This window comes from Marmota flaviventris, chromosome 3, assembly GCF_047511675.1.
Source record: "Marmota flaviventris isolate mMarFla1 chromosome 3, mMarFla1.hap1, whole genome shotgun sequence".
NCBI classification, from domain to species: domain Eukaryota; kingdom Metazoa; phylum Chordata; class Mammalia; order Rodentia; family Sciuridae; genus Marmota; species Marmota flaviventris.
This window is the reverse complement of record NC_092500.1, coordinates 3,702,082-3,715,676: the sequence shown is the minus strand read 5'-3', so window position 1 is coordinate 3,715,676 and position 13,595 is coordinate 3,702,082. Positions and strand designations below refer to the sequence as shown.

The 13,595-nt window shown below is 50.2% G+C and overlaps 1 protein-coding gene across 5 annotated transcripts in view; it reads left to right on the top strand.

Annotated features, from left to right (window-relative positions):
- Ppara (peroxisome proliferator activated receptor alpha) overlaps positions 1-13,595 on the top strand; it is a 59,124-nt gene that overhangs the window by 19,751 nt on the left and 25,778 nt on the right. For all 5 annotated transcript variants that reach the window (XM_071609391.1, XM_071609390.1, XM_071609392.1 and 2 more), the window contains one exon: positions 11,868-12,111. In XM_071609391.1, the coding sequence (XP_071465492.1) occupies positions 11,904-12,111 (208 nt within the window). In that variant the 5' untranslated portion in view covers positions 11,868-11,903. The remainder of the gene's footprint in view (positions 1-11,867; positions 12,112-13,595) is intronic.

The window sequence follows — 13,595 nt, the reverse complement described above, 5'->3', positions numbered from 1 at the left end:
CCACTACCAAGAGCTCAGGGGTCTTCACCTTCATTTCCTCCTTAGCTCAAACTTCCAGCCTTTGCTTTACAGCAAATTAGAATGATACTGTAGGTTTTTCTCATCCCTAAATTTTACTGTAGGCTCTAAACGACAGTCATTGACACAGTGAAGCATCTGCTCTGAGTGCAGATGGGGGGGAAGGAAGCGCATCCTCTGGATGGTCTGGACCGCCGGACATGGGGTGTGCAAGCTAAGAGGCCATCAGCAGGGAATCATCCCGAGGCCCAGAGTGCTGAGAGCCACAGCCAAGTCTTTGGAATGATGCATGGCATTTTTGCCAGAAGGGAGTGGTTGAGAGGTGACACCACTGAGCGAGCCATTGAGATGATGATGGTTATGTTAAGCTGTGTATTCAATTGTATATTAGACCCCTGCTGTCCGCCTCAGGCGCCAGCTACTTTGTTGTGTGGTGTTCCTGGAAGAGCCACGTGGGTGGTGTTCACGGGAGTTCGGAAAGAAAGTTTGTTCCTGCTTGAGTGGCTCCTGATTTGTGCCCAGCCAGACTGCGGGCATTTGGTGGCCTGTGTGGGGAACGCCTGAGGGTAAGTGATAAGGTAAACTGCTCGCTCCTGAGGGCAGTGCTAGAGGATGGGTAACCATTTCAAGATTCTTCTTTCCTTTTGTTTTGCTTTTGTTGTAAGTTGCCAGTCCCTGGAGATGGGTGGGACGGAAGAAAAACCGCTCACATCTGAGGAAAAACTATTTGTGTCTGAGGAACAGATAGGGAGAAAGGACGGATGGACATTTCAGGAGGATATAAAGGCTGATAGAATGAATTTTTGTTCCATTTTTGTTTCATTTTGTCTCGGTTTTGTTTTGCATTATCTTAGTGAGGGGTATCTTTGTTACGGAAATATGGAATTAAAAATTAATAAGAACCAAACCAAAAGGGCGTTAAGTAAAGTGCTAGAGGAAGGAGGCATCTCAGTACAATCAAGAACAGTTAGGGCATACGTTAAGACGATACAAAGGTGTAGCCCATGGTTCATTAAAGAGGGGTGGTTAAATATATCACAATGGAACCATCATGGTGAAGATTTTAAAAAGATACAAAAGAAAAGCCCAGGAACTCTGCCAGTTGGCACATTACCATTATGGACGTTGGTACAATCTTGTTTGCCTAGTCTAGGAGAAGACATTTTAAATGAAGTAAAAGAGGAAGCCTCTCGAGTTAGGGAAAAAATGTTTAGAGAAGGAGGGGCTATCCAGAGAGAAGTTACAACGGGAGGTTGCTACTAACACCTTTCTATCACCAGAGGGCGTAAGTGTCCAACCAACAGCTCCACCTATGGAGACAACATATGCTGAGTGGCCCTCAACCCCCGGAGTTGATAGATGGGATCCCGAGACAGGACCTCAAAGATTAGCATGCCCCGTATTTGAGGTGGCAGGACGGCAGTGAAATCACCATGGTTTAGATTTCAAAACAGTGAAGCAGCTAAAAGAGGCTGTAACAACCTATAGTCCTCAAGCACCCTTCACTGTAAGCTTGGTCGAATCCATTACCAACTTGAATATGACGCCAGCAGATTGGACTAGTATGTGTAAAGCTGTGCTAAATGGAGGACAATACCTATTATGGAAGGTTGCCAATGAGGAATTTTGCACAGAGACAGCTAGGCAAAATGCAGCAGCTGGTTATCCTCAGAGAAATCTAGATATGTTGTTAGGAAAGGGACCTTATGAGGATCAGCAGCAACAAATTGCATATGATCCTGCTATATACTCACAAATTGCTGCAGATGCAGTTAGGGCATGGAAGACTTTACAAGGACATGGAGGTTTACAAGGTCAATTATCTAAGGTAATACAAGGAGCTAATGAACCTTACGCTGAATTTGTAGATAGGCTTATTCAAAAGCTACCAGAGTTTTGGGGGATACAGAGCAAGCAATGCCATTAATTAAACAGCTAGCCTTTGAACAAGCAAATTGTTGGTGCAAGGAGGCCATTAGACCATGGAAACATGAAGATTTAAACACATATATTAAATTATGTAGAGACATTAATGAACAATGGCAAGTCTTGGCAGCTGCAGTACAACAGGCTTTAGATGCCAGGCCAAAAACATGCTACAATTGTGAACAAACAGGACATTTTAAAAGGAGTTGCCCCATAGGAGGAGGGTTTAACAAAACTAGGTATCAAAGGGATAGAATACCGGGTATTTGCCCACAATGCCGTAGATGGAGACATTGGGCTAAATAATGCCATTCTCAAACCACCATAGAGGGTACTCCGTTATCAAAAAACGGACAAGGACCAGGTGTTTACCCACAATATCATGGAGAAAAGCATCGGGCTCCATTGCCAAAAAACGGACTGGGGGGCTCAATGCTCCGGGGCCCACGACCACAAGTATATGGGGCACTGGAGGAACCCAGCAACACCATCAGGGTAGTGCCCAGGACACATTATCCATTAGATCCCTCATCAGACAAACCAGAGGGAGCGCAGGGTTGGACATCTGCGCCTCCGCCAGAGCAGTACTAACTCCAGAGATGGGAGTTCAAAACATTCCCACAGGGATAAAAGGACCTCTTCCCCAAGGAACAGTAGGCTTATTGTTAGGATGCAGTTCTTCTACTCTAAAAGGACTTATGATAAGTCCTGGGGTACTTGATCCCGATTATGAAGGTGAAATAAAAATTATAGCCAGTTCTCCAAAGGGTTTATCAGTAATTTCTCCAGGAGATAGAATAGCACAGTTACTAATAATACCAGCCTGCATGATAAATTTTCCAGCCGTACTATATAAAGAGGTTCCAGGGGATTAGGCTCCACAGGTGTAGATTGGGCTATGCTGTCTTTAAATTTAGACTCTCGCCCAATGCTAAAACTAAATATTCAAGGACATGAACTTAATTGGCTACTGGATACAGGTGCAGACCTTAGCATCATCTCTCGTCAAGAATGGCCGAAACATTGGCCATTATAACAGGCCACTCAAACCCTTCGAGGCCTAGGAGTGGCAACTAATCCCCATAGAAGTGCGATGGTATTAGATTGGAAGGATCCTAAAGGATGTGAAGGAACTATACAGCCATATGTATTGGATCATCTTCCTATAAATTTATGGGGACGAGATGTCCTAGATCAATTAGGTTTGACATTAACAAATAACATCAATTCAAATGCTATTTGGCTATTATGGCTAGACAAGGTTTTAGGGAAGGAAAAAGATTAGGAGAACAAGAACAAGGTATAGCAGCACCAATACAAATAGATCAAGAAACAGATAGACATGGATTGGGTTTTCAGAAGGGGTCACTGAGACAATAAAAATTACTTGGAAATCAGAAAGACCAGTATGGGTTCCTCAGTGGCCCCTGACTAAAGAAAAGATACAAGCAGCCCATGACCTGGTCGAACAACAATTAGCGGAGGGACATAGACAACCTTCCGTATCTCCCCATAATACTCCCATTTTTGTCATCAAAAAGAAATCTGGTAAATGGAGATTATTGCAAGATTTAAGAGCCATTAATAATGAGATGGTTATTATGGGACCTGCTCAATCGGGGATTCCCCAATTGTCTGCTTTGCCAAAAATCTGGTATGTTTTAGCTATAGATATTAAAGATTGTTTTTTTTTTTTCAATTCCAATTCATCCTGAGGATAGTCCACGTTTTGCATTTACTATCCCTGCACTGAATCATGAAGGTCCTGATCAGAGATATGAATGGAAAGTACTCCCTCAAGGGATGGCTAACAGCCCAACTATGTGTCAAATTTATGTTAACAAAGCAATCCAGCCACTTAGAAATCAAAATCCTGAACTACAAATATTTCACTATATGGATGATGTATTGTTAGCACACAAAGATAAAAACACATTGCTAGAATGTTATGCCACACTTACAAACTTATTAAAAAATTATAATCTAGAGATAGCAATAGATAAAGTACAATTAAATTTTCCCATTAGTTATTTAGGAGTTCTATTATCCTCAACCATGGTCCGTCCACCAAAAATTCAAATACGAGTAGATCAACTCAAATCACTTAACGACTTTCAAAAGTTATTAGGAGACATAAATTGGATAAGGTCTTATCTAGGCATACCAACAGGAGAGTTGGGACCTTTATTTGATATCCTAAAAGGTCCATCAGATCCAAATTCACCCCGCATGTTAACGCCTGAAGCAAGAAAGGCATTAAAAATCAGAGGTGGAGGCCCGGGTTCACCATGCCCTGCAGTTCGGAGCCCCTGGGCATGTTATTGTGACCTGTCTGTACTTTGGTTCCCTTATCTGTAAAGTAAACAGGGAAACTGTGCCTCCCGTGTGGCCGCGCGGGGATGAGTTAGTGGACATCGGTGCTTGCCACCGTGGACAGCAGGTGTTGGCCACCACCACCATCATCAGTGTGTGTCTTCAGCATGTGTATGGCATGGTGTCTGAAAGGTGGCTGGAGTTGGGCTGCGGCACCTGGAACACTGTAAAGATGCAGGCACAGGAGACACAGGCAGCTTTGAGACCCACTCAATACAGTGTCCAGAAGAGGCACCGTGAGTCACCTGGCCCTGTAAACCCCCTTCACCAGCATTCCCCCAAGGGAGGTAAGTGCCAGGCATCCCAGAGGGTCCCAGAGCTGGGCGAAACGCAGCTGCAGCACCGCGCACAGGGCCTCAGGCTACCCGGTGAGGACAGTCTCTGTCCTGAACATTTGGAGGCCGCGGCTGGTTGGTTTGGGCTCGGTGTGTTGCTCCTGAGACCCCGAATGCTTTCTGGTGCTAGTCCTTTCCACATGGTGTTTTCCCCTCTGAAACCTTGAAGACCGCACTTTGGCCCCCGTGCATCCTAAACTCCCCAGTGACTGGACTTGCTTGTGTCTGTGTCAGACGCTGGCACCTGGAGATCCCTGGGCGCCCTCGTTCCCTGGTCACACTCTCCTGTGCTCTGCCTTCTCCGCTTGGCTCTCTGCAGCTCCTGCCTGTGGCTGCTTCCTCTCAGTGGCCTGGTCCTCTCACTTCTTGCATTTTCCATCTGTCTTTTTATTACTTTCAGGGAGGTTGTGGACGCGATCCCCCCCACCCCCGCGTTAGGTTTGTGATCGTGTTTTTTTGTCCAGGAGAGGCCGTCCTTCTCAATCCCTTCGTAGCGTGCGCTCTTTGGTCCTGAGTTGGCGTCTCTGCCCTGCTCCTGTCGGGAGCACGCTCGCTGGTGCCTGCCACTTCCTGTGACTTTATGAACAGTGAGCAGTGGTCTGCCGGGGGTCCCCTTGTTGTGGAACTTTGTGGTTCTGATCTTTCAATGCTGCACGTTCAGAACTCATCTGTCCTGGCAAAAGACGATCCCACCGGCTTGATCTCAGAACCGAAGGAGGAAGGTTTTAAGGTGGACCATCCCTGTCAACTTCTGGAAACCACGAATCCAGAGCTCCCTTTAGAGTGTAGGACTGCCGCCGAAGTCATGGTCTTTCTGTGTGGTTGGCTCCTCTTGGTCCTGAGGAAATCTGAGCTTCCAGGGAGCTGCCTGAGAAGCCGGCCGGGGAGGATTGACGGTGGTCTTGGGCTCGCAGGCTGATGCCGTCGGTGAACTTGCGTTGGAAGCTGTGTACGGCACAGCAGTAAGGCCTGGCTCTGCCTGTGCATTGGCAGTCTGGGCAGGGGTAGAGCAGGGTTAAAGGACGGAGGTGTGGGGGTGGGCCCGTGAGGAGGGAGGCAGGGGCAGGCCTTGCACCCCGATCCACAGGGGTGGCGCTGAGCTTCCAGGTCCTAGCGTGCCTTCCTTGAGGTGGGCTTGCCTCCTCAGTAGCTGCTGCTGAGAACCTTGGGGACGAAGGCCATCTGGCCACTTACTCCTCAGCGGAGAGGCCACCAGGCCAGGCATGCGTTCCTTGGGTGCCTTAGACAATAGTTTCAAGCTGAGCTCGTTCATCCCCACCCACAGCAGACGGTGCTCTGCTCTTTGTATTCTGGAGGTCACCTCAGTTACCCAAGCCAGAGCCTGTCGTCCAGGCCCCATCCCCAGTCCCTGGTGCGGCCAGCTCCTCACTGCCAGCTGCTTCCTCAAGACATCCTAGGCCACATGTGCAGCTCAGCTGTTCCCTCCTCCAGGGAACAGTGCCTTTGCCCTGTTCCTGTTGGGTTTTCCTGCTGAACCTCTGCCTTGTCGGCTCCACCTTGGGCATCCCTTCTCTGGACACTCCACCACCCTCCAGGACTCCCCACGTGCCACACCGTATTTGCAAATATTTGCTGACTTGTGTCTCTTTCTTATTAGTTGGGCATGTTTCTTGCCTCTCTGAACCTCTGTCTCTTTCTCCTGATAACGGGACCAAAATACCCACCCACCCAGCTCCCGTATCAGGAAAATTAAAGAAAAATACATGCAACTTTATTGAGGGCATGCTCAGAACACTCTGCTTTTCTCCACGTCCCTGCTTCCTGCTCTGTTGCCACACGCCTCCTGCCCCAGGCCCTGGGGCCACAGCCCTCTCAGGGCTGAGACTGCCTGTCTTTGGCCTCCAGTGACAAGCACAGCCAAAGGCTGCGGTGTGCACACACATGGTCCACGGAGTTCATGAAGCATGGTCTCCCCTCCCAAAGGGGACCATCAGTTTAATTTTGAAAAGGAAGGGCTCAGTCTCATGAGGGTCCCCTGCTGGGTACCTGAGATGTTTCTGTCAGACGCCAGGGGACCTTCCTTGATCTGCAGTGTCATCGTGAACTGGCTCAGCACATTCAGGTGTGTCCCGGGAGGCCACCGATCCTTGGCTGCCAACTGCCGCAGCCTCCCCTCTGCCACTGCACTTGTGTCTGTGCAGAGTGGAGCCTCAGAGTGGCAGTGCAGATGTCCCTGCAGTCACTTCCCGTCCTGAGACAGGCTCACGGCTCACCCAACCTCCATCGCACAGGCACAGACGTGCCCAGACGTGCCACTTTTCTCTGGTTGTTTTGACCTCACCATCCACAGGGTGAGATGACATCGACAAACAAGAGCCCGCAGCTTTCAGCAAGCTGGGGGGCAGTGCTGGGACTGAAATGGCAGTGACAACGCCATCACAGGGTGGGTGTCTTGGAAGTGGATGGGAAGGTGCCTTTGCCTCCTGAAGTTCTTGAGGCCTGAGCCCCGGAGCTGCTTTCTCACGCCACCACGGGCTTTTTCCACATGCCAACAGAATTTCTAGTTCAGCGCCTTCAGCATCGTCGGGAAAGATCTAGATGCCTGTAGCTCAAGCTAGGTGATGCGCAAGCTGTGTGTAACACGTTAGATTGGATGTATTCAAACGCCTTGTCCTTGGCTCCCTGTTGGAAGGGTGTTGCCCGGCATTCTCTGCACTGACGGTTGGCATGTTAATCATTGTGCAGATGCTAATGATTAATCTATTTCCAGAACCCTGGGTACTAGGTGAAGGTTCAGGGGGCACTGCAGCTTTTTGTTTGTTTGTCTTTTCTGAAATGTTATTTGGGCACGTGGCCCACAAATTGAACCAAAGAACTTCTAAATACGAAATGAAAATCTAAAATGCCTACAGACTCTGGCGAGGCAGTGAATCGGGTGGAAAAGGGAAAGACCTGTGTCTGGTGGCCGTCCATCGCTGCTCCTTTGACGAGACTTCCACCTTCTGTCATTAAACTGCTCTCCAAAGGCGCAGGAGACTCCCTCTAGCCAAGGGGTCCCAGAGAGGCTCCTGTAGGGTGGTGTAATGACACAGAGCAGAGCGAGCAGAGGGACTCCTGCAGTGCCCCGAGGGAGGGTGAGTGGCAGGAGGACCAGGGGAAGGACCTACCAACGCAGCTGTTCACCCGAATGTGTCATGGCAAGTGAGTTCTGGGTGGACAGCTCCAGACCTTCCCAGCTGTTCTTTCCCTGAGGGATCTGATCCTACAGCATGTAGAACTGTTTTCACAGTCGGCCAGCATCAAGCCCCCTGCTACTTCATATATAATTTTTAAAACGTTTTTTTAGTTGTAGATGGACACAGTATCCTCACTTATTTTTATGTGGTGCTGAGGATCGAACCCGGCGCCATCGTGTGCAAGGCAAGCGCTCTACCACTGAGCCACAACCCCAGCCCCTTAATATGTAATTGTTGAAAATATGTACAAAGTGCTTCTAGGTCCAGGAAAAGTCCATTTTATAAGGTGGAGTGAGGATGGGTTGGACACGGTGGGTGCCCTGAGGGAGCCAAGGGGAAGTGACTTCTCCTTAGTCTTTTTTAAAAAAATATTTTTGTTTTCAGTGGACACGATAACTTTTATCTGTGTGGGGCTGAGTATCCAACCCAGTGCCTCACATGTGCGAGGCAGGTGCTGTACCACTGAGCCATAGCCTCAGCTCCCCTTAGTCTTTTATTTATTTGTTTGTTTGTTTGTTTAGTTGTAGATGGACACAATACCTTTATTTTGTTCATTTATTTATTTTTATGTGGTGTTGAGGATCAAACTCAGGGCCTCACACATGCAAGGCAAGTGCTCCATCTCTGAGCCACAACCCCAGCCCCACTTAGTCTTTTTTTATTCTACCCAAGTGATGAAATTTCTCTCTTTTTGAGATGGGGTCTCACTAAGTTGCCCAGGCTGGACTTGAACTCATGATCCTTCTGTCTCAGCCTCCTACATAGCTGGGACTACAGGTCATAGTTTCTAAGGGAGTCAGATGAATAATTTGCTCCTCTCCTTTGCTGTGCACTTTATTGAGCATGTACTATGTGCTAGTTCCCATGCAAAGCCCAGGTCCCTGGTAAGCCAGCCTGTCAAACCCTCAGCACAGAGGGCTAACCCAGAGCACTCTGCTCTCCCCCTTGCTCTTCAAGGGTCTGACCACTGGCATGGGACCTGCTCTTCAGGGTTATACTGATTTTTTTCCCCTCTGTGGGCTTTTTTCAGCCCCTGTGACGATTTCAGGGATGATCCATTCTGCAAATCATGGATCACTTTTCCAACAGGGAATCCCTTTGACTTTGTTCTAAATGTCCCTGTATTTTTGCTGTCTGGGGGTCTCAGGCCGTGGCAGCCATACAGACCCCAGGTGAGAGCCCACAGACCCTCACGGGGCTGCTAATGGAGCAGCCGTTCACGAGTGCTTGTTCTGTGCTAGGTGGTGTGAATAGCTTCCAGTCGCCTGCCACACAGTTGGGGCCCAGCTGGAAGTACATATGTAAAGAGGAGATGGATGTTTTTCTTGCTTTCACCAGGCCCGTGGGCTTTTCACAGTCCCCTGGAAGGGACAGGCACAAGAGGGGACACCTCCACATACACCTAGGGCTGCACCAGCATAGGCCCCAGGCCTGGGGTCCTCAGAGGAGAAGGGGCTGAGCCGTGGCTTCACCCAAGTGCTCGCCACACCGTCAACAGCTCATTTTAGCCCATTCTTCAAGCACCTGAGCCCTAGCCGTGTGCACAGCTCCTGGTGTTAAAGGCTGTCAAGGACCTTAGACCCCCGGCCTCCACCTGCACCTGCGTCTATTGCTCTTGCGCTTCGGTCGTCTTGTGGTTTGCTCATCCTCTGCTCCACGGTTCCCAAAGGAATGTTCCATGGCTGAATCTTATCATCTGTCCCCCAGAGCACTTCTGGAGGCATGGGGCACCGTCACTGGCTGGCCTCATTTGCTGTTCTCAAGGGACCAGGCCATGGCAGCATTCTGTGGGCACTGATGGAAGTGCAGGGGACTGTCCCCTGGAATAAGCCAGGGCGTGCTGGAGCCGCAGGGCATGCAGGTTGGGGTGTGCCTCGGGACCTCTGCTATCTGAGGGACTCGTTCAGAGGAAAAGCACTCTCATCTGCTCTGGTTGGAGGAAGAAGGGCCACTGTGTTCAGTGACCTGTGCGACTGCCCGGCCCTCCTGCCACAGCTCAGGCCAAGTCCTCCGCCCCGTGTCTGTCCAGCTCATTGACAGCGGCACCAGCGTTTCCCTGAGTAGACCCGCTATGTTTTAAAAGCACTGAGAGGTCAGATCGTAAGATTCAGAACCTCCCGACTCCCCAGAGGCAGACAGAGGAAGCAGCCTGTGTTGCTGGAATGTCCCTGCCAGGACGAGGAATGTTCTGGGGGAGGGACAGCAACTCAGTGAGCATCTGCAGCTGCCGAGGAGAGCCTCTGGTAGGGTGGAATCAGGGGCGCCCCGAGCCACGCCAACAGACTCCGCCAGCTGAAGTTCATGAAGGATGAACTTTATGGCCCATATATTGAGTCAATGACTGTGGCTTTTGAACTTTTTCTGTTCATGGTGAAAAGAGGCCACGTAGTGCTTGTTACCCATTATCTTGCCTACTGCCTGAAGGAGTCTTCCATCAGATCCAAGCACAACCAAATATCCCGGAAGAGTCGAGGTGCAGCTCGGTGTGGGGGAGTGCGTCACATGCTGGGCCCTGGGCCTGACCCCGCACCACCTCCCAAATGATGATAGAAAACAGGTGCAGATCCTCAGCATGGTGTTTGTGGTCAATAAGGAAGCTTTCTAAATCCTGCAAAAACGCTAATGATTCCCTGTTATTTTTCCCCTTGTGTTACTATCACCTAGGATGATTTGTCAGAATTCCAAGCACGAGAGGTGAATTTAACAAAAATGTGTGACTTGTCCCGAGGGAGCCACAGCTTCCCAGCATCTTTGCACTTAAAGTCGTTGTTTGTGTGAGCAAACCTGCATTGCGGAAGTGCGGCTCCCAGGTGCACTCCTGGACCTGCGCTAGCTCTGCAAAGTGCTCGTCACTCGGTGAGAAGACCCGGGCGCACTGTGGTCATAGGTGACACATTGCCTTGCGTTGAGCCACGGCCCATGGCAGTTCACAGCTCCTGGTACCTTTTCTGTGAGGCGAGCGGTGGGCTTCCTGTGACCCTTTGCAGATGGAAAACTGTTCCAGAAGCTAAACGTCTCCCAGTCAGCCAAGGTGGATGGTTGGTGAGCCGGCTGGGCTCAGGGAGGTGGACAGAAAGCAAAGGTGGGAGTGGTGGGGTGATAGTGATGGCCAGTGACCCCCCACAAGGGCAGAGGGTGGGGGCCCAGTGCAGAATCAGCAGGGACAGCTTCCACGGCTGGAGTGGGTGCCCAGGACTGGGCCTGGGTCTGGAGGCGCCAGGAAGTGGGCTAAGAAGCCGGGGTGAGAGCCGGTGCAGACTGGCACAGGAGGACCACCGTTCTGTCGTGCGTGCACACGTGCAGTTTTCTGGCACTGTCTGGGGCTGCCCACTTAGATTTTGACGCCTCCCCAAGGTATGCGTTCCCCTGCCATCATTTTTCAGGACTCCCTGCATGAGTGACCTTTGTGGGGACGTGGAGAACATTCAGGAGCAAATGTGATGTGCCGCTCAGGGCCTGAGTGCTCGGCCCTCCCCGTCCCTCTGCCGGAGCCCGCGGCCTCCTCGTTCTCCCTGGAATATGCCAGCACGCCCCAGCACTTGGTGTTCTTTTTGCTGGAACATTCTCTCCCAAGAGGCCTGCACAGCTGGCTCCTTCGCCCCAGTCCCCACCGTGCCCTGGTCAGCCTGGCTTTCCTGCCTCCCCTGTGTCCACCCCTCGTCCACTCTCTCCTGTTGTCCACTAGGAAGCCCACCTCACATTGATTTGCCTCCCATCTGTGTCCCCAAGAAGGGATGCTCCAGGAGCAGGGACTGTGTCTCTGTCCACCTGTGTCCCCAGCCCTGGCTCGCTGTGGTGTGTGGGTGGGAAGCGGTGACTGGCTCTGGCTGCACAGGTGGGCCCCTCGTACCTTGGTTGTTTGAAGATCCTGTCTCAATGTGCTTCTCAAAGATGCCAACAGAGTTACTGTTCGGTTTCTGACTTCAGGTTCGTCCTCAGCGATGAACAATGTTTTCACCTGTAAACAAAACCCAGATCTCTTCTGTTAGTTTCACTGATGACTTCCTTCCTCCTACAGGTCAGAGCTGAGGGTGACCAGCTCCAGCTAGTCAACATGGTGGACACGGAGAGCCCCATCTGCCCCCTCTCTCCGCTCGAGGCTGATGGCCTGGAAAGCCCGTTATCTGAAGAATTCCTACAAGAGATGGGAAACATTCAAGACATATCTCAGTCCATCGGGGAGGACAGTTCTGGAAGCTTCAGTTTCACAGAATACCAGTATTTAGGAAGCGGTCCTGGGTCAGATGGATCCGTCATCACAGGTAAGTGTGCTGCGTCCTGGAAAGCTTGATCTAGAAATCATTTCTGTAGAGAAAGCTGTTCTCTTTCACGGGAAGTCACGCCTTTTTGAAAAGAAACCTTGGTGTGATAACGCATCACAGCCATGGGGACCAGGAAGATTTGGGGCACGTCTTGCTTGTCATATATGCCTTCTTGTAAATGCTGTGCACAGATCTAGCAAGGCTGGGAATTCAGTGAAGACAGTCGGCGGCACCTTTAAAGTTCCATGTGTATTTCTTTAAAGCAGAGATTCCTATTGTAATAAAGGTGACTCCTTTTTTTAAACATGGAAATCAGTATTAACCATATCTCTACTTTCTATGTCACATTGAGAACCACAACAGGTGTCAGGCGACACAGGTCTATGGGAGTAAGACGGGAGTCTGCTCAGGTAACCTGCAGCATCACTGGGAAGGGAGAAACCATGGGGCCATTAGTCTTGACAGGCAGCGTCTGCGCCACTCCAGGCCAGTGAGGCCACCCGCATCCTCAGTTGGAGGAAAGCTCCCTCGGGGGTGGAACTGACCGCACACGCTGCTGGGGATGAAGGGGAGTGGCTTTGGACTAGTTGGAGCAGCTCGTGGGGGTAAACAGGGTGTGGGCTTCCACCCCGAGTGTGAGATGTCGGGTCCCCAGGGAACACAGAGAGGTCCTCCCTGGCAGCCTTTGGTCTCTGCTCTTTCGCCTTCGGGGACCCCTGGTGCTGGCTCCTGGATCCGAGTGTTTCCTCATCTTCTCTCATTTCTCCGGCTCCTGGAGGGTCTTCAGTGGGGCGAGACAGAGAGTACTGGACTTGGGGGGGGGTTGTGGCTCAGTGGTAGAGCGCTCGCCTCACATGTGCGAGACCCTGGGTTCGATCCTCAGCACCACATAAAAATACATAAGTGAAATAAAGGTATTGTGTCCAGCTACAACTAGAAAATAAATATTTTTTAAAAAAATTAAGAAAAGGAACTTAGAAATAATGATCACTGGAGTGCTGGACACAGGCCCTTGGTTTCTGGACTGGCCTTTAGGGCAGTGGCTGCGTGAGACCCACTCTATCTCCCTCCCCAACAGTTCTTAAAGATGATTTCTTATTCGTGAATTAGATTTTTCATCTTTGTATCTGACCTGATCCTTTGGACAGTATTTCTGCAGTTATGTAAGCTGCTCATGTAGAAGGACTGACTGTATGTAAAATATATTCACTTCATACTTTACTTAAAAGACCAGGTGGGGAGCTGGCTCACTCAGCCGGTATCTTTTTCCTCCTTCTTCTCCCCAGCTTTACTGACATATAATTGACTATGACAAACTGCATACATTTAAAGTATAAAATTTGTTGTGTGCGTGCACACACACACACACACCCCTGTGAAATCATCATCGCAATCAAAGTAGTGACATTGTCCGTCACCCCAAAGTTTACTGGCCCTCCTTCGTAGCTCCTCTTCCCCAACTCCCTGCCTCCCTCCTGTGCTGA